The sequence below is a fragment of the Indicator indicator genome, chromosome 6 (assembly GCF_027791375.1).
Source record: "Indicator indicator isolate 239-I01 chromosome 6, UM_Iind_1.1, whole genome shotgun sequence".
Lineage (NCBI taxonomy): Eukaryota > Metazoa > Chordata > Aves > Piciformes > Indicatoridae > Indicator > Indicator indicator.
The window spans coordinates 6,439,426-6,463,785 of NC_072015.1; the positions used below are offsets into that span (position 1 = coordinate 6,439,426).

A 24,360-nucleotide genomic window follows, 5' to 3' on the forward strand; every position below is an offset into this window, starting at 1 on the left:
TGAAGTAAAGGCAGCATTCAGTAACTGCCTTCTCTGTCTCTTCTGTCACTAGATCACCCATCTGATTCAGCAGCAGACCCACATTTTGCCTGGTGTTGCTTTTCCTACTAATGTACTTGAAGAAGCCCTTCTTGTATTTTTTACATCCTTTGCCAGATTTCATTCCAAGAGGGCCTTAGAGCTTTCCTCGCTGCATCCCTACATATTCTGGCAAAGTTCCTATATTCCTTCCATGCAGCTAGTCCCTTTTCCCTCATACTGTGAACCTCCTTCTTCCATTTGAGTTTTTCCAGAAGCTCCTTGCTCATCCATGCAGGTTTCTTGCCTCATTTCCTTGATTTCTTTTTTACTCATGGGCATGTACTGATCTTGGGCTTGGAGGAGGTGGTGCTTGAGTATTAACCATCTCTCTTTAGCTCCCTACCTTCTAGAGCCATAATCCATGGGATTCCTCCAAGCAGGTCTCTGAAGAGGTCAAAGTTGGCTCTCCTGAAGCCCGTGGCTGCAATCCTACTTACTACACTGCTACTTGCTCACATGATCCTGACCTCCACCATCTCACAGTCACTGCAGCCAAGGCTGCCTCCAGTCTTCACACCCCCAACCAGACTTCTGTTTGTTAGCACAAGGTTCAGCAGTGCATCTCTCCTCATAGAGTCCTCCATGATCTGTGTCAAGAAGTCGTCATCAACACGCTGCAGGAACCTCCTGTGCCTTGCTGTGTTGTCTTTCCAGCAAATATCAGGGTGGCTGATGTCCCCCATGATAATCAGGGCATGTGATCACAAGGCTGCTTTAAGCTGTCTGTAGAAGCCCTCATCAATTTCCCCATCAGATGGCCTCTAGTAAACACCCACTACAATGTCACCCATTATTAGACTGCCCCATAATTCTTCCTATGGGCTTTCAACTCTTTCTTCTTCCCCCACCCCAAGGCAGAGCTCGATACATTCCAGTTGCTCTCTCACATAAAGAGCAACTCTACCACCTTGCATTGCTGGCCTGTCTTTCTTTAAAAGTACCTAGCCATCCATGGCAACATTCCAGTCGTGTGTGCCATCCCATGGCCCTGTGACCGCACCCACACCTCTAGTTCTTCTTGTTTATTCCCTATAGTGTATGCTTTGGTGTATAGGCATTTCAGAGGGGTAGTCAAGTAAGAAGGTTTCCCCAGAGGGGTACAAGAGGATTCACAAGAGGAAACATCCATAAGGTGTTTCTCAAAAGATTAGCAGACCTCCTACCAATGTAAGAAATATCTTTCCTTTTCATAATAGGATAAAATAGGAGCCCTAAATCTTCAGAATCAGAGCCTGAAATGCAAAAGTAGATAAGTATGTGTCTGGCTAAGAACACATCTTTTAAAATCACCCTCCCACATAATATTTATGCTGCTATTCATCCTTCTTTTCCTGAAAAAAGCAAATGCTGGAGATGCCTTTTAGGTTGTAAGTGAAATCTTATGCCTTTTGAAGTCTTTTCCAATATTTGTATTTTCCATTTTCTTTCTATCTCCCTCAACAGCTTTGATGGAGCTGTTTAACACCAATTTCAAAGACTGTCCTTTTTTCAGGGATATGTGATGTTGGGGACAGTGTAGTGTCAAATGCACTGTGCCAAAGGGGTTGTCTCCTGTGTGCCTGCTGGTCTAAAGTTAGACTTCTGTGGTTCAGTCTTGCTACCTGCAGTCTACACAATCATGCTTACACCAAAGGGCAATTTCAGGTATAAGAAAGCAGCCTGGAAGATGGCAATATTCTCTAACTTGCCCAGAACATAGACTGCAGCTACTGACCCTTGGGTACCACCCTTCTCATTCCTGACTGCATAGATCATCTAACTGATGATCTAAGTCCTAAATCCTCTAGCAACTGCAGTTAGTACGAATGGCTAGGAAAATATTTGCAGTTAAAACAGCATAAATGATGAGTGGACATATAGCAGTATTTATTTAGGAGGCCTCCTTTAAGTTTCTAGGACAATCTCAACCTATGAGGCCATAGACCTTTCTGGAGACTTCTAGCAAGGTTAGGGAGAACAGGGGATCGTTTCTTAAAAGGAAGGGTGTGTACAAAAGCTAACAATTAGCTGTGAAAGATTATGAAACTATTAAAGGCCTGAGAGCCAGGAGAGCCCAGAGCATAGGCAAAGTACCTTACAAATTGGCTCATTTTAAGACTATAAATTAAAAACAGATTAATGTGATCCAATTTGGCTCCCTGTGCATGGGTCACCCTGACCTACACAGATTTCCCCAAGTGCTTCTGGTAACATTGGCTCCATGTAACATCTAGCATTTTCAGTTGAAGATGTGGGCTATTACTGAATCTCTTGTATTTCACAGAATCACAGAATCAACCAGGTTGGAAAAGACCTCAGAGATCATCAAGTCCAACCTATTACCTAATACCTAACATCTCCTGACAACATTTTCATGGTTGGACATGGATGAGACCTTCCCTGCTCCTCAGGGGCTCCCAGGCTCAGGAGTTCTCCTCTCACTGAAAGTTCAAGCCCAGTCTCCATACTAATATTCAGCCCTCTTCAGTGCTTTGATTGAGCCCCACCACAGCAGGAGCTAGAATTGCATGCAACTCTGAATCATCTCCTCTCTGAATCATTTCCTTTTTCTCTTTCAGGATGACAATGGACGCTCTGCAACTAGCAAACACTGCCTTTGCAGTTGATATGTTCAAAAAACTCTGTGAGAAGGACAAAACAGCTAATGTTATCTTTGCTCCGCTGTGCACCTCAACGTCTCTGGCTCTGGCATATAAAGCTACAAAAGGGGATACTGCAGTCCAAATGAAACAGGTAAGCTGTCAGCATCCTGCTGTGGCTGCAAAATGACGTGGTTGTTGGAGGTGGCATTCTTATTTATTCTTGTTACCATTGTACTGGAAGTCTAGTTCTCTTGCATGCCAGGCTGCAAACCATCCACCCAAAATTTGTGAATGGTTCCACACTCCATGGCCCCACAGAGCAAAAGAGGCTGAAAATCTGGCATAAAGAAAAACTTTCTCAATTATGTACAGGGTGGAATTGGACACTTTAGAGTCCTCAACTAGTTACATTAAAGCCTTGTCTTCTTTTATCATAGTGTTGATCGTGGCTGCAAATCACAGTCAAGATCACTGCATTTTGTGGATAATTGTTGTTTCATTATTCAAGAATGCTTCAGCTTGATAGAATTGGAAATAATTTTGCCATTACCTGTAATCAACAGTTATGCTTAACAGTCCTGTCACTGACATTTCCTCTTTCCCCCACAATGCTGCTAAGATGAGGTAGATGCAGTACAAGAGGGCGCAATTTCAACCCTGTTTCTCCTTTCAAGCAGCTCATAGTGCTCGAGGGGTTTCCAACACTATGATGCAGCACGGTGGTCATGATACAATCAGTTTATCAAGCTCATTCTGTGGTGCGTGGTGGCAGCCCTGCAGCCCCTTCTGCTGCTTCTAAGTAGAGATTTCTGTAGTTCTTTTATCCCAGCGAGGGTGCCCACAGTTTCTGCAGCTATCTAAAGGTGGATAAGAAGCAAATTCGGTGTGCATTTATATGCTGATTATCACCTGGCTCCGAGGGATATTTGAATACATTCTCCCTCATTTGGGAATTCTTCCCTGTATTTCACTCATTCACAAGCCCAGCATCCTGTGCCCCCACTCATGCCACAGATTACAGTTGAGTCTTGGGCCATTCACAAATCTGCAAGGAAGTGTCCATGAAGATATTCTTGGCCTTGCAGATTTTCCAAACAGCACTGTAATAAAAAAAAAACCCAAACCTCGAACTCAAGATTGAAAATAGAATGATTAAAGGGCACATTGCAGCTTCCCTATTGTGTCGGTGTGAGCTGAAATTCCCCCCCCCCACCGACAATAACCAGGCTAGCCCAGTCTGGAAGCAAATGAAGGGCTGTATTTACAAGCAGATGAAATGCAATGAATATGTACAAATATACAAAATTCACAACATTTACAAATATATACAATCAACAGAAAAGCACAACCGATCTCCCTTTGCTTCCCCCCAAAGGGACCCTCCCAAAGGGGTCTCTCTCTCCCAGGAGCTTCCCCCCAGACCCCCCTGGACAGAGAAGCAGAGTTAGTTAAGCAGAAAGTTGTTAACTTAGCTGCCAAGGTCAGTGTGTTATCTTCAGCCAGAAGAGAAGAAGAAACAGCAGCCAGACAGCCCAGCAACTGCCCCCACTGCCGAACGCAGAATGTGCAGAGTGCCTACTTTGTTTTGGGTAATAGTTCTTAAACATTTCTATCTATCCAATGGAAGTGTTTAGAACAATCGTTATTTTGCTTTCTTACACCCAAGAGTGACTTATTTACATTCTTTCACTTTCTCTGTTCTGAACTTTGCAAGGAAAAATTAAAAAGACAGTTTCAAACCACCACACCTATCATTTCAAGACTCAAGGATTTTCTTTCTAATGGGAGAGTTCAAAATATTAACCTGTCCTTAATTATGTTTTCACTTGTCTGCAATTTGCTTTGAACCATGCCATAAGTCAAGGCACACATCCACAAGTGGAGCTCTGTTACACAAGCATGTTTATGTTATATACGAAGTGTTGAGTGCAGATGTTAGGGAGAACTTGATAGGTTTTACATGTAGCATCTCCTGTTTTCCTGCCTGCCCATGAGTTTGTGCTTGGGCTTTGATTACTAGGTAAGAAAGGAGCCAGGTTGGCAGTCTTACTCAGCAGTAGCAGTTACATTTGTGCCCAAAACTCTCCTAGGTAGAGAAGCTGCAGTAGCATAGCCTTCTCCCCAGTTTCCAGGCACAGAAGCTTTCTGCACTTAACATGCTAAGAGATAAAACTGTTGGAGAAAAAAGAAATAATTTAAGTTGTTTCTGAGGAAATGACCATGGAGTTTGGCTGTGAAAGCTGTGCTGGTGCTGTGTCCTTCAGAGATTTGTCTTGTTCTGCTCCCACTGAGCAAAGAAAGGGGAGGAGAATCACATCCTGGTCTGCATCAAGAGAAGTATAGCCAGCAGGTCAAGGGAGGTGATTCTCCCTCTCTACTCCACTCTGGTGCGACCCTACCTGGAGTGCTGTGTTCAGCTCTGGAGCCCCTATTACAAGAAGGATCTGGATGTGCTGGAACATGTCCAGAGAAGATCCATGAGAATGATCAGAGGGCTGGAGCACCTCTCCTATGGAGACAGACTGAGAGAGTTGGGGAGTCTGGAGAAGAGAAGGCTCCAAAGAGACCTTATTGTGGCCTTCTAGTATCTGAAGGGAGCCTACAAGAAAGCTGGGGAGGGACTTTTTAGAGTGTCAGGTAATGATAGGACTAGAGGAAATGGAGCAAAGCTGGAAGTGGGGAGATTCAGATTGGATGTTAGGAAGAAGTTCTTCACCATGAGGGTGGTGAAACCCTGGAACAGATTGCCCAGGGAGGTGGTAGAAGCCTCATCCCTGGAGGTTTTTAAGGCCAGGTTGGATGTGGCTCTGAGCAACCTGATCTAGTGTGAGGTGTCCCTGCCCATGGCAGGGGGATTAGAACTAGATGATCCTTGAGGTCCCTTCCAACTCTCCTAACAATTCTATGATTCTATGACATGGAGAGATGGCTAAGGCAGAGCAGCAGTTTGGTGTGTCTGTGAAGGTAGATTGTGTTCTTGGAGAAAGAGTGGGAGTGACAAAGGGAAAGGAAGGTGGTTATCACCTGCTATGCCTCTGACAGGTGAGGAGAGTTGGGCATGCTGCCTGTAATAAAATAGCCACCATCAGACCCTGTAATAAGCAGGCATTAGAAGCTTGATTCATGTTTACAGAGTTGGTTTCAAACAAACCCAGCAGTAACTTCTCACCTCTGGTGCCTAACAGCAGTGAGTTTTAGGTCACCACAGCGCTTCCTAGAATTGGACTTGTCATTCCCAGGAGCTGGGAGGTGGCCACATGTGGGTGAGCAGCCCTACCTCCAGCTCATACTGTCTTCCAAAACAGGTCTGATTATCTGATCATTTTTTGCTGAAATATCCTGTGATGTCACACATCACTCACAGCAATCAGGAAACTTCATCTGTTAAGCATTCTTAAAGGTGTAGCCCACTTCTAGAAGGAAGACTAACCAGGACCTTCATTGACTTGGCTCAAAAGCTCCATGTTTCCAGACAGGAATCCAAGTTTGGAAAAAACCATTGTGACGCCATGGGAGAGACACTGACAAAGCTTTTGACCATCTTGTCTCAACTGAGCAAGCAGCAGCCAAACCGCGATGTACCCTGCAGAGGTTGGGTAGTGAACTGTTCCTGGAAGGTTTCCGATGGTTGTAAACAAGGCTCACAGGGCATGCCCAGGCAGTTAAGGGGTAGCGCGGCACCCGCAACTCCTCTCTAAGGACTTTCAAGTGGACCCTGAGGCAGGGATCAGACAGTGGCTCCCAAATAGCTGAGAAGTGTTTTATTCAACGTTTGGCTGAATACAGAGGTGTGGCTAACTTCGGAGTAGCAGACATTCCAATAAAAACTTAGCACCAGCCAGCCATGTAAATAAAAACCCCCACACATTTAACAAGAGGAAGAGAAGAAATGGAAAAGAGAAAGAAAGGAGAATGAAAGATGGAAGATAATTCTCTCTTCCCTTGGATCCAGCGAGGAGTCTTGATAGAAGTCCTCTGGATTCCTCTGGAAGCAGGTGCACAGCCTGGGGCGGGTCTCGCCCTCTTCTACATCCTCGCCCCACGCATGCGTTGTGGGGTAAGGTTTGCTTGAAAGTCCCTGGAGGGTAGGGGTGAAGGGGAGTTGCTGGTGCCCTGCTACCACATAGCTGCCTGGGCATGCCCTGCGAACTTTGTTTACAATCATAGAAAACTCCCCAGAGACAGTTCACTACCCACCTCTGCAGAGCACCTCATGTTTTGACTGCTGCTTGCTTGGTTGAGACAAGGTGGTCAAAGGTTTTATCAGTCTCTCAGGTGCTTTAATTGACTGAGCCCCATTGATGCTGTTATCAAATAACTTCTTAGACACCATTGTGCATAAGAAGTGGAATTTCTTTATTCAGTGCTGGGCCATGGGCCCCAGTGAAGAGTTCTTGTGGCTATTTATCCATGAGCTTTTACACAGTCATGCCTATCTAATATAATTATTCCTCCTACCTGTTACATATTCAGCTAAATATTCGTGTGTCTGCACTTGTGCGAGTGGGCTGGGGTCTCCCAAACCCCCTCCTCAAAATATCTTTCATGGCATCAAGGACACCCTTGATGTTTTTTTTGCCTGCCTTTAGTTCCTGACAGAAAAATTGTACCATAAACATTCTTTCTCATCTATGCTTAGTTTACATACATGAGCTCTCTGTATAGACTAGGAAGCAAAGGAAAAAGTTTGAAAATGACTTGTGATGAAACCAGTATATTACAAGACAAGTGGTAAAAAAACCCATCTGGTGACTAGCTGATGTAATGAGAAACTCAAGGACTCCAGGAAAACATAGGAAAGAAGACAAAGAAAAAGCTAAAGTATTGTTCAGTATTGCTCTTTGAAATGCAGACAGGCCTAAGGCCTGGCCTTTGGAATCTGAACCTCAGGTGACACTGTCACCTGCATGTACAGCTCTACTGATTTCTTTCCACTGCTCACAGTGTTTGGTTAAAGTTCTGGTAGGATCAGGTTTTTAGATTTATATGAAGATGTCAAATAAATAAATGATACTTGAATAATGACAGCGAAAGCCTATGTGCTTAGCTTAAATATGAAAAGCACCAGCTCTGGTCACAAATGAGCATCTTTTGCTAAGCTGTTGGGAATATTTAGATAACAAGAAAAAAACTATGCTTAATATTGTCTTCTGTTTATTTACCAGGTACTCCATTTACAAGATGTCAAAGATGTTTCTTTTGGGTTTCAAACAGTCACTTCAGATGTTTCCAAACTCAGCTCTTTCTTTGCACTGAAAATGGTCAAACGGCTCTTTGTAGACAAGTCTCTAAATCCTACCACAGTAAGTACTGCAGGAAAGCCCTGGGGCTGTGAATTGCTTGCCCAGCATGATGACAAGTGTTACAGTGGAGAGCTGGAATCCCCCTCCTACACTGACAATAACCAGGCTAGCTCAGCCTGGAAGCAAATGAAGCTGTATTTACATGCAAACCTACAATCTATGATGAAATGCAATGAATATGTACAAATACACACTATTCACAACATTTACAAATATGGACAATTAACAGAAAAACACAACAAAGCCCCTTGGGCCCCAAGAGGGGCTGTGCTTCTTCCCCTCCCCGTTCCCAGAGCAGGCAAAAGGGAAGAAAGCCAAGAAGCTGAGAGTTTTGTTAAACTTAGCTTGTCAAGGTCAGTATGTGAGTGTGTGTTATATCCCACCAGAAGAACGCAGCAGACAGACTGAGAAGACAGACTGCCTGAGACTGTACCTTGTTTTGAGTACTGACTCTTAAACATTTCTCTCTGACCAATGGAAGTGTTTAGAATAATCATTATTTGTTTTCTTACACCCAATAGTGATTTATTTACATTCTTTCACTTTTCTGCTCGAACTTTGTGAGAAGAAATTAAAGACACAGTTTTAAAACTATCACAACAGGTTATGGTGTCAGACTGCAGTGTTACATAAAATACATTCCCTCACTTTTGGCTGTTACTTGACTGCTCTGCTCTTGTGAGACACCACCTGGACACTGTGTCCAGCTCTGGAGCCCCCAACACAAGAAGGACATGGATCTGTTGGAGAGGCTCCAGAGGAGGGCCACAAAGATGATCAGAAGGTTGGAGAACCTGTCCTATGAGGACAGGCTGAGGGAGTTGGGTCTGTTAAGCCTAAAGAAGGCTCTGGGGAGACCATACAGTGACCTTCTAGCATCTGAAGGGGGTCCACAGGAAGGCTGGAGAGGGACTATTTATAGGGGATGTGGTGCAAGGGGCAGCGTTTTTAAACTAGAGCAAGGTAGATATAGACTGGACATTAGGAAGAAGTTCTTCATTATGAGAGTGGTGAGACACTGGAATAGGTTGCCCAGACAAGTTGTGGATGCCTTATCTCTGGACATCTTTAAGACCAGGCTGGATGAGGCTTTGAGCAACCTGGCCTAGTGGGAGGTGTCCCTGCCCATGGCAGGGGGGTTGGAACTAGATGATCTTTAAGGTCCCTTCCAACACAAGCCTTTCTATGATTCTGTGACTAGACTCAGATGATGAACAACATAATATTGTCTCCTGCCATAAACATTTGTAGACATTTGGCTCTGTAACTTACAGACCTCACAAATAAGTGAGAAAAAGAAATGTTATGGGTTTGGGTTTTTTTATCCCCCAAAGGTGCCTTTCAAAAGGGCTCCAAGCAAGGAAGCAAGGACAACATCAGCCTAAAAGTAATGTTTCAGAAAACTAAACATGCTTAAATGTTGCTAAACTAAATTGCTTAAATGATGCTGTAATCAGATTGTCTGCTGTTCAGCCTCTGCTACAGCAAATGCCCACAGCCATTCAGAGCAATAAATGCCTCATCTGGTGAGGACAAGCATGATGTGATCTTTGGTCTTTATCTCAGTACTCTCACTTACCCAGGCCTGGACTGACAGTTGTTTTATCCTTTCAAAATCTGGCAATGTGGTCACTCCTGCAATACCAAAGTTACTTTAGCTGGTGATGTTACACCACTGGACTGAAGACAATCTTGGGAGCAATGTGCTAAATGCAGCTGTTCCTCGTGGTTGTCACTCTCTGGTATTGAAGAGCTGTCCATCATAATAAACTCGCCACCTATCCCCTGGTGGAGTTTAGGATGCTGATGTTGCAGGCTGTGTGCAAAGCCTTTGAGTGGACAGAATTTAACCCAGGGATGACTCTGATACTTTGTATCTTACAGGACTTTGTCAACTCCACGAAGAGGCCTTTTCCATCTGAACTGGAATTAGTGGAGTTCAAAGAAAAAACTGAGGAAACTCGACAGAAAATCAACAAATCTCTGTCAGAGCTAACTGATGGTGAGTATAGCTTGATGTTGGGGATCCTGTTTGCCTCTTTGGAGAAAGAGATATTTGTCCTCATGACACCTCTTTTTGAAGTGAATATATAGTCAAAGCAATGGGACAAGACCTACTATTTGGATTTGTGAGGACTAGCAATGTCATCTTGTTTTGAAATCTCTAATTTTACAGGCTGGAGAATTGGGCAGAGGTGAACCTCATGGAGTTCAACAAGGGCAAATGTAGAGTCCTACACCTGGGGAGGAATAACCCCATGCATCAGTACAGGCTAGGGGTTGACCTGCTGTAAAGCAGCTCTACAGAGAAGGACCTAGGAGTGCCTTATGAATGCTTGTAAACAGCTAAAGGGTGAGCATGGGGTCAAGAGGATGGGGTCAGATTCTTTTCAGTGGTGCCCAGCAACAAGACAAGGAGCAATGGGCACAAAGTGGAACACAGGAAGTTCCATATGAATGCAAGGAAAAACATCTTCACTATGAGGGTGACAGCACTGAAGCAGGCTGCCCAGAGAGGTTGTGGAGTGGCCTTCTCTGGAGAGATTCTAAACCTGCCTGGACATTGCAATCCTGGCCAACCTGCTCTGGGTGACCCTGCTTTAGCAGGGGGCTTGAACCAGATGATCTCCAGAGATTCCTTCCAGCCCCTATCATTCTGTCATTCTGTGTTTCCCCAACGTATTACCCTTGGGGAAAGCTGAACTACAAGAGGACAGTTTAGGAGAATGACAGCTCCTGGCTCTGAAGCTTCACAAACATTTGACATCAATACACAAAAGCCAGGCACTGGTTTTCTAAAAAAAAAATAAAAAAGTACTTGCTTGACTCTGAATTTCAGGCCATTGATTTGCAGCTCAGCTTAGCTTAGCTCAGCTGCCTTTAGCGGTAAGTGTGCCACAAGCAGATGTGTGCCTCTTATTTGCCTTCCTGTGGAAATGGGGCTGCAGGCACTGTTCCCACAGCACTGCTGAGCCACCAGCCGCTGGGCTGAGTCACAGAAGAAGCACATCAGCGACCATGAGGGTCTCCATGCAGAGCCTGCCCAATTTATGGGAAGCAGAGGTCTGGCCCTGGCCCATGCATAACAGAGCCTGTTTACAGCCTGTGCCGATACAGCTCTGGGATCTGTTGATTCCTGTTGCCCTCCAGTGGCACAAATATGAAAACAAGGGTGCATGAGTCTGCTCCTTCCTAGACTGCCACAGATGTCCCTGTAGAAGCCCTGTGCAATTTATACATGAAAGCAGGACTTGCCTCCCCAGTGCTCTGAATTCATTGTCTTTGATGGCAGTGTTTGAACAGGTCTAAAACAGAGCAAGGAGAGGAACACATTTCCATATCCTTTTTGCAGTTTGTAGCAGTATTTGGTTATGAACTATAATCAGAGCAGCATTTTTTGTTATTCTGTTCTCATGTATCCATCTAGAGATTTGTAGTTGCTAATCTGGGACTTCCCTTCAAGTCTTGCTGTCCAAATGAGAAATGCTTTTTCACTCATACCTGTTGACTTTCACTGAAACTTCAGTACCTTCTTTAACACACTGAACAAAAGCAGTAGATGTGGTTTTGATTCAACACTATAGGAGCCAAGCAAACATGTCATTTGGGGAATCTGCTTTGATCCCAAATCCCATTTAAAAATTTAAGTTGCAATTTTAAGCAAGTGCTTGTTGTTGGAATGAAAATTTTTTATCTGTGAAGCAGGGTTTAATTTTAAAAATTCAGTGAAATGTTCCCATATTCAGTTGAAGCAATTGATATATTGGTAATGAATTGTATTAACACCCATCTTAAACCTGTTCACAGGCAAAATGGAGAATATTTTGACTGAGGATAGTGTAAATGACCAGACTCAGATTCTCCTAGTTAATGCAGCTTATTTTGTCACAAACTGGATGAAGAAGTTTCCAGAGGCAGACATCAAAGAATGTCCTTTTAAAGTCAACAAGGTATGTTCAGAAAAAAAAAAAAAAGGTAGTAAAAAGAGGGAAAGTACTGTTTTCAATCCAGAAAATGCAAACTTTCAGCTAAGGAAATCCCAAAAGTTGAAAATAAGAAATGTTTATTATTACCATAGCATTCTTAAACTCTGTCTAAACCTATATGCTGTTGCAAGGCTCCCTAAACTAGTTTCCTTGAAATGTTGTTTTAAAGCTTTCTGGTACTTTCACATGATATTTCAAAAGCCCAGTGTGAATACAAACTGTTCTGATAGTATATTTAAGTGAACAGGAGCTGAGTACAAGCTCAGAAGTAGCCATTGCCTACAAAGAGATGCAAGATTCTCATGGGTAGCTTCTTTCAATAAATTGTAGCCTGTATCAGAGGCTGCATACCAAAACCAGCAGGGCTGAAGCACAAAACGTTTCATTTCTCCAGGTCTCAGAGCTAGTGAAACATACATGCCCCTAGGATCTCTTTGACTATAGCCCTGAGGTGCCTGGCCCTGTGCTTTCCTCCTCAGGATGGCATCCCATAATTTCCTTCTTCCCAGTCAGGCTCAGGAATGCAGCCCTCTGCCTATCAGCCCTGCTTAGCCACGAGGTCCAAGTGAGTGCAGCACTGATGTCTGTTGCCTTCAGGAATCTGTGACCAGTGATGAATATTGTGAATGGTTGGTCAGCTATAAAGCTGGGTAGTATTTGTGTGATAAAGAGATTATACTCCAAACATATACACACACATACATATGTATGTGCAGGAGGAAAGAGTTTGAGGTTCACTTAAAATATTCACAAATGACCACATCAGCCAACAGTTTCAGCTAAAAATGTTTTGAAAATGATACAACCAACACTAGATTTTAAACATCTCGAGGTTTTTTCCCTAAGGTAACATTTTTCTAATGAATTTGAATTTTAAATGTTTCAGGTGGACAAAACAGTTTGCAAATCTTCCCTATGCAACAGTAGTGCTTCATTCCTGAAAAGCAAAGACATGGGGCCTTGATAAGCCTGAAATGTCTTATTCTAAAAGATTCTTTTAGAATAAGAAATTTCTTCTGTTTCAGCTCCTGAATCAAAATATCAATTATCCATATGAACAGCTAGACCTCACTGTTGAAATGTGCTCAGTGCTTGACACTTAGCATTATGGTGTCAGGTAGACAGTATAGTTTGCAGCACTCAGTGAAACAGGCATGAAGGGCTGCCAAATCTGTTAGATTTCTCTTTTAAGGCACATGTCCAATGTGCTATTCTATTAAGTAGAATAGTTTTTCTCTGGAAAGTTGCCTATTGTAAAAATCCCACAGTCTCTTACACTGCTTTTGTTACCTAGGAAAGCCACCAGATTCTGATGGTAACTCAATATACCATTTCCATGGAAGCTTACAAACTTTCACACCACGGTATCTGTGAATTAAAAGGAATGCTAGATGGTTTCCTCTCTGTTTTGCAGACTGAAACTAAACCCGTGCAAATGATGAATCTGGAAGCCACTTTCTGCCTGGGCTATGTAAAAGAATTAAATGTTGCCATCCTTGAGCTTCCATGCCTTAACAAACATATAAGCATGCTCATTCTGCTACCCAAAGAGATTGAAGATGAGACCACTGGATTGGAGCAGGTGAGAAAAAACAGAATTGGTATGATGCTTCTCTTGGAAACAGACCAGTTGTAATACCATATGCTTATAAAAGGTTTTGTTATGCTATATAGACAGAAAAAAAAAAGAAAAAAACCCCAAAACCCCAACAAGTTTCCTGCAAATTTATCGTCTCATTCTGATCTTATATTTGTGACATCATTATTTCCCTGCTTGTAAATACGACTTTGTTTTAAGCTACATTGTGCACAGAAGGCAGCGTGAAGTGCTGCTGCTGATCTTGTATTTGTGACATCATTCTCTGTTGCTGATCTTATGTATGTGACATCAGTATTTCCCTGCTTGTAAATAAGACTTTGTTTTAAGCTACATTGTGCACAGAAGGCAGTGTGAAGTGCAGAAGATGCCCATGATGCACTTCAGGAATCTGCATCAATCTGAAAATCCAGAGATGCCAAATAATTTTCATCATTAAGATTTTCAGTTTTGCTTTAGTAAAGTGCTTAGAGTCACACATGCTGGGTGCTCACTAGTGCTGACATAGTTTACTCTGGTGACCTCATTTTTACAGTTGACATGTGGCATAATTTATTTTACTAAGGCCTTACACATCTCTAAGTTTTAATTTTAAGCAACGCTGCCTGAAAAATGTGCCTTTTTTAATTACAATTGCATATAAATTTGAAAATGACTCAGGTATTTCCTAAAGAACAAATATTTCATATGTCATTTTGTTTTGATTTGGATTATATTAATGAGGTGGGAATTATAAAAATACAGTTATCCTTATTCTCCTGAAAACCCTGCCCCAAAATTATGTACAAAACTGATTAGATTTATCTACAGGTTCTATTTGGTCATGAATTCTACCAGGATGCTTATGGGCAACTTTAGTACAAGTTAGAGAATTCAGAAAATGGAAAAGGCTAAGCCACAAAATAGCTTTGCCCCACTTACAAAATCAGAGGCAAGCCAGGACCTTAGGGAAAGCTAAAAATGCTGGGTTTACTCATGAGGACGGAGCAGGAATTTGGATGTGGTCCCTAGGGTCTCTCTTCGGCGACAGGCTCCAGAACTCCAGTTTATAATCCAGTTTGTGGATAATGCGGCACAAAACCAAAGGAAGAGGGACCCCCCAAAATTAAAGTGTCCTTAGACACATCTGCCATGAGGCAAAACTCGTGCAGCAGCACTGTCTGAGCAATGCAAGGGAAGCCGCACTGCTGGCCTGTTCCAGCGAACAGCCACGGTTCTTACAGCAGGCAGGGTCACTCCAGTCTCCTTTGTATTTGCTGCACCTGGCCATAAATTTTAAAAGCAGGAGGAATCTGCCTTTGCAGCTGTAAGGTACTTTTAAATGTAGGAGTAAATAACAGAACACATGGATCTTAAAAAGCAAGTGAAGCCTTTCCTGATACCAATTTGTTGTGGCCCCATATTCTGCTTCCTCACTTCACAGCTTTTAAAACTACTCTAAGAGCAGCACATTTCACTGAGACCAGACTCTGGGACTTGGAATCTTCTTCAGTTCCAAATACCAGCACTGGCCTGTAGGGTCAGGAATAAAAACTTTTGCATCTGCCACTTGGCCGTGTGTAAGCTGGGTAGGGAGTGTCTTTCTCAGGTTCCTTCACAGAGTTACTGAAGTGATGCCTACGTGATTTCATAAAAGTCCCCTATGAAAACCTTGTAAGGGGCTAATAGTCAGACCATGCACATACAGTGGAGTTGCTCCAGAGGCCTGTCCTATGGATGGAGTCATACTTGCCTCAGTCTAACTCAGAGTATGTTAACTCTGAACGCTACATCTGTGAATTCAAAAGCAAAGGTTGCCTTTTGGACTTTACTTTTGGGGGCTTGATAGGAGTGAGAAGTGTTTTTCTCTTTTCTTGAACCAATCAGTAATTTCCTCTGTTCCTTTATGTCTTCAGCTGGAAAAGGCACTCACACCGCAGACATTATTGCAGTGGACCAATCCCAGCATGATGGCCAACACCAAAGTGAATGTATTTCTTCCAAAATTTAGCATGGAAGGCGATTATGACCTGAAGCCACTTTTGGAAAGCCTGGGAATGACAAATGTCTTCAACGAGAGTGCATCAGATTTCTCTGAGATGTGTGAGACAAAAGGTGTGGTTTTGTCAAAGATCATCCATAAAGTCTCTTTGGAAGTAAATGAACAAGGTGGTGAGTCCCGAGAGGTACCAGGGTATCGGATTCTGCAACACAAAGATGAATTTAAAGCTGACCATCCATTTATCTTTTTGTTTAGGCACAACAAAACTCGCAATGTGATTCTTTCAGGCCGATTCTGTTCCCCATAAGCAGGGCATATTCACTATGAAAAAGTGCAATTACATTTATGGTGGTGAATGTTCCTGTGAAACTTGGCATCCTGTCGCCTTTGAAAGGAAATTTAAGAGGTTCCTATATCAGCTGGTACTCTACATATGCAGCAGACCTAGTTTTATCTCCTTTTGTGTCATCCCCTTAAGATGAAGGATTTCCACTGTGAAGAACACATTGTGTCTTACTGAGAAGTATCCCATCCCAATAAGTATAATTTGTTCCTCTGTGACATCTTTGTTCCAAAACTAAATGAACTGAGAGCCTGCTTTAGGCTTTAGATAGATAGATCAGGAGTTGGAAAAGGCTCTGGGAGAAAGAGCTATTTTTCTGCTCCCTATCCAAACTACTCTCCCTCGTGACCCATGCTCTACTACATAGAAGGGGAAAATGTGGACATGACGTGTGATAGCCTCCCACTTGTACCTGACTACACTCTGCTGGCCCAGGGTGCCCTACCAGACCCTGCCAGTGCCCAGTGAAAAACTGCCCAAGTTCTGCAGCATAGTTAAGACAATTCAGGCTAGCATCAAAACGTGCATCTGTGGAACAGCAGCTGCGCTGAGATGTATGGATGCAAGAGCAAATAATCATGATGACAAAATTAATACCCAAAAGACTCCAGTATGAGATATGTCAGTTTGTAAGTTGGGGAGGTTGAACTTTGCTGCATGGACTTTTTGACTCATAGCCCTTCAGACATGGAAGACGGAACCAGTTCACTGCAGCTGCAAAGAGCCCTGTTGCATATATCCTGAGAAAAGTAGAACATTAATGCAATTCTAGGATAGAAAGCAGTTGGATTAATACTGGAAGTGTTATACTTTTCCTTCACACACAGCTATCTGCCATTTCTAGTTCTGAATTCAGCATTAAGACTCCATATAATTACTTTATGTCTGAGGCATGAGAAAGAAATAAGGACTTCAACCTGAGTGACATTGTAATTACCAGTCTCCAAATTCCATATGAAATCAGGGTAATCAGATTTCATTTCTAGCTAAAGAATGCCTGCTGCATATGTTCAGTACTGATTTACCTAATTACTGTTCCGAATAAAGCAGTGTAAAACCTGTGTCCAATGTCTGCAGTACCTCCAGCGTCAGTCTGGGTGTTCACTCTTGGGTGTTCACTGACAACGTTGGTGTTCACTCTTGACCTCAAATAAATGGTAAGAATGGAAAGGATTCACTTAGGCCACAAAGTAAAAATAAAAATCTTAATCAATGTCTTGGTACTTCAGGTCTGAAAAAAAAATGGAAGAAGATTTCTAAATGGGAACATGCAACCCCTAGTATGCATACTTCTAACACCATGGTGATTACTGTGAATTTGGAAAAAGGAGTTCTATTTTGCCTCTTGACTTTACCAGCCCATGAGAAGCCTTTAGTCACAATGACTTTGCCTGTTTCCTTCCCCTTGGAGGCCTTTAACGAACTCTAACATGTTTAAATAACAGAGGGTTAACTGGAGTCCTTGGCCTGTATCTTTGAAGGTACTGAGGTGACTAACTTCCACCAAAACCAATGGGAAGACTGCAGATCTCTGGGGATCTTTGCTCAGATCCATCAGGTGTCCTGATACTTGAACAGTAGTCAGAAGGTGGGGACAATATATAACTGTTACTTTTGCAGCCCCTATGTCACCTCGAGTACTGTGCGCAGTTCTGGGCCCCTCACTTCAGGAAGGTGCTGGAGTGGGTCCAGAGGACAGCAATGAAACTGGTGAGGGGGCTGGAGGTAAAGTCATGTAAGAAATGGCTGAGGGAGCTGGGGTTGTTCACCTTGGAAGAGACTTAGACGGGATCTTATCACTCTCTACAACTACTTAAAAGGAAGTTGTAGCCAGGTGGGGGTCAGGCCCTTCTACCAGACTACTAGTGACAGGACAAGAGGGCATGGTACGAAGTTGTGCTAGGGGAGGTTCAGGTTAGATATTAGGAAGCACTTCCCTACAGAAAGGCTGATGAGGCACTGGGATGGACTGCCTGGGGAGGTGGTGGAGTTGTGGACACTGGAAGTCTTTAAGGAAAAGATTGGATGTGGCACTTGGTGGCATGGTTTAGCTGATGTGGTGGTGTTATGTCATAGGCTGGACCTGATGATCTCAGAGGTCTTTTCCAGCCTCAATTCTGTGATTCTGAGTTTCCAGGGCTCAAACCCACAGGACAGAATGTAGGTTACCCCCCTCTTTCCCCTCCCACTCTGTATAGAAAAAGTAGGCAGGGGAAGCAAAAGGGGTGAACTAAAGACCTGAACAGAAAGTTAAGAAAGTAATTTTTACAAAAAGTAAAGGATATTTAGGGAAAAAGGATGTACAGAGATATAGGGGAAGGGGATAAATATAGATATTTACAGAGCCAGATTGCAGATGGCAATGGATTCTTTGGATGTAGGCCCTGACACGAGGAGGTAGGCCAGGACCACATGGCAGGCCCAACCCTGTGGTCAGCAGCTCTCAGGCAGGCAGGGAGGCAAAGGGCAAGAGAGGGAGAACTGGAAATTCCCCATCCCCCCCATATAGAGGGTAGGCAGGAAATAGGAGGGAATAATATGCCCCAGGGACTCCTCCCCTGGGGGGTCGGGTTTCTCATCCACCTGGGGGGCTCAGGTTCCCACCCACCTAGGGGGTTTGGGTTTTTTTTTTGGTGGGTACCTGGTAGCTCTGAAACCACAAGGTAAGCAGAGATAAGACTAGTTACAAAAAATACCATTCCTTTTCACCCATCATTTTTTCCCCCCAAATGACCATCTTTTGCTACCTATAGATTAGCAGTTGTGTTTTCCTACTTGGATCCGAAGCATTTTACAATCACTAGTAAATGACACTGTAGAATATTCCAGCAGGCTTGATGATCACTAATAATTAGGGCTAGAACTGTCCAAGTGTTAATTTTATCCCTTTCCAGTCTAGCTGCTGCTGTTCTTTGGTTTCTCTCTCAGACAAGTTCTCTCTCTCTAGGCCCCACGCTCCAGCAATCTTTTTAATTACTAAGGAGAAAGTCCTGTAGTTACAGTGGGTTTAGAACTACAGCATTTCTAGGAAAGAGATTTTACATCATGAGTAATATCAGGTTCAGAATTGTGAGATTTGAACAAGGGCAAATCCTGTGACAGATAAGTGCATTGGTTTCTAGGACTACTGTCTTGAAACCATTTCTCCTCTTTGTTTGAATATTGCTTTTTTTTTTTTTTAAGTATATGCTTTACTTGCTGCATTTACGCCTGGTTTTGTTTCTTTTTTTCCCTGCTTACTTTCATTTCCCTGTCAAGCTTATTCTCAAAACATATTTTTAAAAATTAAGGAGGACTTAAAGAGGTGATGGCTATAAAAAGACAATACTTGTGGAGCCCCTAACCTGTCAGCTTGTAGGAAGTAGCCATCAAGTCACAAAAATATGGAAATAGCTATGGCTCGGAGCATGAAAATCAACATATGTAGTCATCATGGATTTTTTTGGAAGCTAGGCTAAACAACCTCTGTCACTTTTGCTGTGCAATGGAACCCGCTTTCTCTTTTAGGGATCACCCTGCCACTTCCCGTTAGCGTCAGCGGCACTCCAGATTGCAACATCTTCAGATGAACGTGCCGAGTCCTGTCATTTCCCCCACAGGCTGTCTGGCGATGATCATCCGCTAAAGGATTGTTCCATCTGAGCGGCTGTGGCTGAGTCAAGTGCCGGCAACAGGCAGGGAAACCCAAACCTGTTGAGGCAGACGTCTGCCAAGATGGGAGGAATCAGAGTGACAGGCCTTAAGAGGGTGAGGAGGGGAGGATGGACTTTGTGCCAGCAGAATAAATCCATGGGCTGCCCCTGTGATGGGAGACTGAGACCATCATGGTGATGGCTGGAAGTTTGTGGGCCGCCATGCCAATGCTGGCCAAAGCAGGCCTGGGGCTGCGCTCTTTGGAGGAGTGCCTTGTCAGATTAGCTGTGCGGCTACTGTATTTGATGCTCAACCTGGATGGACAGGCCTGCCAGGCAGAAACTGCTCAGGCAGATGATGCTAGGGAGGACAAAAATTATCCACCGCAAGACTAAGAAGACAGATGACACCCAGCAGGAACAGCAAGCCAGATCTGCAGAATCCACAATGCAGCTGGCTAGCCCCAGGCTACCTGCCTCTTTGAAGTAGAATAGACATCACCGATGAGCTGTCAAATTAGATCACCAGCCTGGAAATGCTGAAAGAGATTTAGTTCTTCCAACAGAGAAGGGAAAGTTTAATAGATGAAAATCTTCCTGAAGAGGCCAACGTAATGTGGGAGGGGAAAGGGGAATCCTTTAGATGTGGCAACAATGAAAAATTACTTACCTTCTGCCTGCCTGCAGAGTGAGAGATGATGGGATGCATGGTGTTCGGCAGCAACCGCTGTGGCTGCAGTCACCACCAGCATGGAGAATAAAGGCCACGCCTGCAGGAACCTGCACAGAGCAGCAGCAAGTAGCCCTTGCTACAAAATCAACCCCCTGCCCCCCTCAAATCTGTGATGTCTTTATGCATCGCCCTGGAGCTGGGCTCTGAAGTACTATAAATCTAATATTCAAGACAAGCAGCAGTGGGATGCAAACACTCAGCTTGAATCTGAAAGCTTGGCGCAGCAGAGGTGCTTGATGGCATCTCCCCTTGCATGTCTTTTGCAGTAAAATTCAAGCATGAAAAAAAGCGTAGAATACAATTCAGTTTTGATAAATATAGAACAAACATTAAGATTACTAAGCGAGTAGGTATGTGCCCAGGTGTACACTGAACACAAAACCTGGTGATCCGTTAGGGACAGCAGCAGCACGATCCAATTATAGATGCAAAGAAGAAATTCTGCTCTTAAGGGGAAAATATTGAATGTATTAATCCATTAAGCAACTGCATCATTACAATTACACTTTAAAGCTAAAGACCGTGAAACATGCCAAAGATTACAAGGAGTGATAAAGCTGAAAACCAAAAGGAACAAAATAATAATAATAATGATAAAAAACCCCAACCAAACACAAAACCAAAAAAACCAACCAAACAAAAAAAAAAAAATCAAACAGGCCTACAGATTCCTCTTCCCAGCAAAAAAAAATAAAGGTAGAAAAAATTATACTGTAGGGTCTGTATACATATACAATTCTAAAATTGATTTATGGCCATATCAAAGCAAATTTACTTGCAGAAAAATCATAATAATCATTCCCAGCTTCAGTGCTTATGTGGTAGAGAAACCAAAAATCACCTGCAGAGATGCAAACAGAAGATAGTAGCAGATCAGAAAGAGCAGACCTCTGAATTAGAAGAGCTGACAACGGACTCCTGGTAATAATTTTGTAACTATTCCTTTATTTTCACCTTTCTCAGCTAATCTATCTCTTTATAAGTACTTCGTTTTCACCTCTTCCAAATCCTCAGCACTGAGGAACAGCATTTTGATCATCTGTGGCTTCTGAACCGAGAATAAAGATGCCAAAGTTCTACAGCACTCTTCAGCCGTAATGTTAGAGTGCATTTTATTTCATAGATAAAACCATGTTAAGATTTCTAAGTCACACTTAATATAGAATAATATAAACTAGTCTTATTTGAATTGCAAATTACTAACAGTCATTTAAAATCTTTAAGTCCCAGCTCCTTCCTAATAACCCAGGTCCACACCCATGCTGGATTCCTCTTCCACGAACTAAAATTATAATTAAACACATTTATGTGAGAGATCAAGAAAGCAACTATCAATTCTTACACAAAAACTACTCAAGTGCTAACTAGAGGATCTCCCTGTCCAAATGGTATGTGTTGTACCCAAAGAATCTCTGGTAATTCAATAGGTGTCAACCTCTTGAAAGCAAGAACTTACTGTAGGTGGGCAGCAAAAAAAGGTAACAAAACTTGTTTGCTTGGACTGTTTCATTTGCTAATTGTAAGTCGGTGGAAAACTGGGATGCCTACCTGGATGACAAAAAGGAACTTGACAAAAAGCAGGTTATATATTTAAGGTATCATAAAAAACCCCAACAACCCAATTTGTTTCTGAGAAGCCTACACTGCAGTTCCATCTGAATGGCCAGATTTTCTCAGCACGCAGGTCTCAACTGAAACTAGTTTTGTTCATTCACTGTAACAGAGCTTCTCAAATTTATTCAGTCACTCTTTAATCCTGTATTAAACTTGAAGTTTTGTAGCGATCGCTGTCACCCAGTTTCATCTCAGTGCAAGAACTGTCCCTAGAGACATCTGAAGTCAAACTGAACTCACTTGTAAATGAAAGTGTACAAACAAAGGTAACTAAAAATCATCAACAGATTGCTAACATGCAGTCCTTCAATACCTGTTTCAGCCTGGCTTGTCTGCAAGCAGCGGTCATCTTGGCATCGAGAGAAAAAAAGCCAAGTGGGAAGTGTTAAGATTTCATGAAATGCTTACAGTTATCATATTTATTTCACTGTTGAATTCTTCAGTTGCTGAAAGGTTGTCATGCAGCCCCATCTCACCATATGGCAACAACCTCAAGTCCTAGAGGCACATACTTAAAAGACCATAACGTGTCAGGCCCCTTGAATGAATTAGATAGAACAATTATGCAAAACAATAACGCTGCAATGATGAGATACACACTAACAGATGAGGGTGTCATTGCTCATGAAACCCTGCAAAAATAAATTCCACACATCGCTGTGGTCGTTGCCATCATCATCATCAAACTGCAAAGCAACAGAAGTAAAACAACATCATGGAATCTACTGTGACTTTCAGCAACTGAGTTTTTAAGAAAGGGGGAAATGGAAGAAGGTCGCTTTTACTAATGTTCAAAGTGCAATAAAATATTCCAGAAAGACAAGTGGTAGTAGCTTTGAAAGAGCAGAATATTTACCCCCACACACTCTTTGTGCTCACCATCAGTACTTGTTTGAGAGCTCAGGTACACTACACCCCAGCTGTTAATTTTTGTGAAGCATTAGTGTGAAATACGTCCCTCAGTCAGTCTCAGATCAAGCTAAGTTTTTTGATGTTTGTGAGGTTTGTACAGATTGTGTTGTCCTTGATCATCAAAAGGCATCAGATGGAAAGAGGGAGAGGGTAGGAAACCAATGCCATCTCTTTTCCCCAGTCATCTCTCTAAAGGCAAAGTCTCAATTCCTCCTTCTTTGCTTTTAACCCTCTACCCCCTTCAGTTTCTCCATGCAGGGGAGAGAAAATCGAAATGTTCAAGTCATCATGGAATGGCCAAATGCTTTTGAGATACCATAGAGTTAAAGGTTACCAATCCACTTCCAAACGTTTCATCTGGTATCTGAGCATTTTTCCTTCCTTTTATTAAAGGGTTGCAGCAGCAAGTAACAGCTCGGTTCTACACCAGAGAAAATAAAACTGGCACAAGAGGCTTGGGGATAGTGCAGCAGTAGTGTGTCACCACCTTGAGAAATCCCAACACTTGGAAACAGCATCTGCTTGGGATTAGAATAAAAAGCACTTCATAGTATCATCTCCAAAAAAACTTGTGTGAAAAGATCACAGTGTTGCTTCCTTTAGCTCTGGTTCCATCTCAGTGCTCTCAGCTGTGACAGAAGCTGCTGTTTCCATGTATGGAGGCCTGCACATCCACTTCCACGACTTAAATCATTCTCCTTTCCAATAGCAGGTGTAAAAACAAGTGGTCTGTAAGAGGAACAAGAAAATTCCCCAAACCCTAACCAAGAGGATGATGATTCCCACTCACACTCCCCTTCAAAAGCAGAGAGGGGTTCAGTATAGCAGAATTCAGAAGTGCAGGTAATTTTCATAGTAGGATTTAGAGCTGCAAGTTTTTCCTCACAGTAGCAGTGTAGGTAATTTTCTAAGTCTTGTCATCACTTAATCCCAGCCACAAATCGGGGGGGTGGGGGGGGTGGGGCGGGGGAGGAAATAATTAAAAAAAAAAAAAAAATCAAACACTTAAATACATACTAGTAGGCAATAAATATTGCAATAAATTGGGAATTCAGAGTGCAAATACTGACAGTAAAAACCTGAAGGCCCCAATCAAACAGGAAAAGTTTGGAGTATGAAGTTCCTAATATATTTCTGCACTAAATCCCACTCTGTAATTCTTGTAAATCTCAAGATTTCAGCCAGATCTTCATAATTAAGCACACAGGCACACTTTGAAATAGCAGGGAACACGAGTAACTAGTAGAAGAAATGGTAAAATAAGCATATTTTCAAACCAAACAAAAATATTTTCAACACTGTAAGAAATCCCTAAAAATAACACCATGTGCCTGCAAACCCTCCAAAAAAATTATACATATATATACAAAAACCACTCCTTAGATATGCTGGAATTGCCAAAGTTAACCTTACTCATTAATTTTCTTCTCTCCTTTTATATTTTAATTACCTGTCATTATTTACCGTTTTTTTTTTTTTTTCTTTCTTAAGGCCATTTAACATTCAAAACACTCGAAGAGCTATCCAAGATACCTTTATATCTACCTTACTGGGTGGAAGGGTCCTACCTACCTTACAGTAAGGGGTTTTTTGCTG

The 24,360-nt window shown here is 42.6% G+C and overlaps 1 protein-coding gene across 1 annotated transcript; it reads left to right on the forward strand.

Annotated features, from left to right (window-relative positions):
- Positions 1–2,640: 2,640 nt before the first annotated feature.
- SERPINB5 (serpin family B member 5) lies at positions 2,641–15,837 on the forward strand. The gene is made up of 6 exons (XM_054381847.1): positions 2,641–2,814; positions 7,829–7,966; positions 9,851–9,968; positions 11,774–11,916; positions 13,367–13,534; positions 15,445–15,837. The coding sequence occupies exons 1-6, from the start codon at positions 2,641–2,643 to the stop codon at positions 15,835–15,837; spliced, it is 1,134 nt and encodes a 377-aa protein (XP_054237822.1).
- Positions 15,838–24,360: the final 8,523 nt, after the last annotated feature.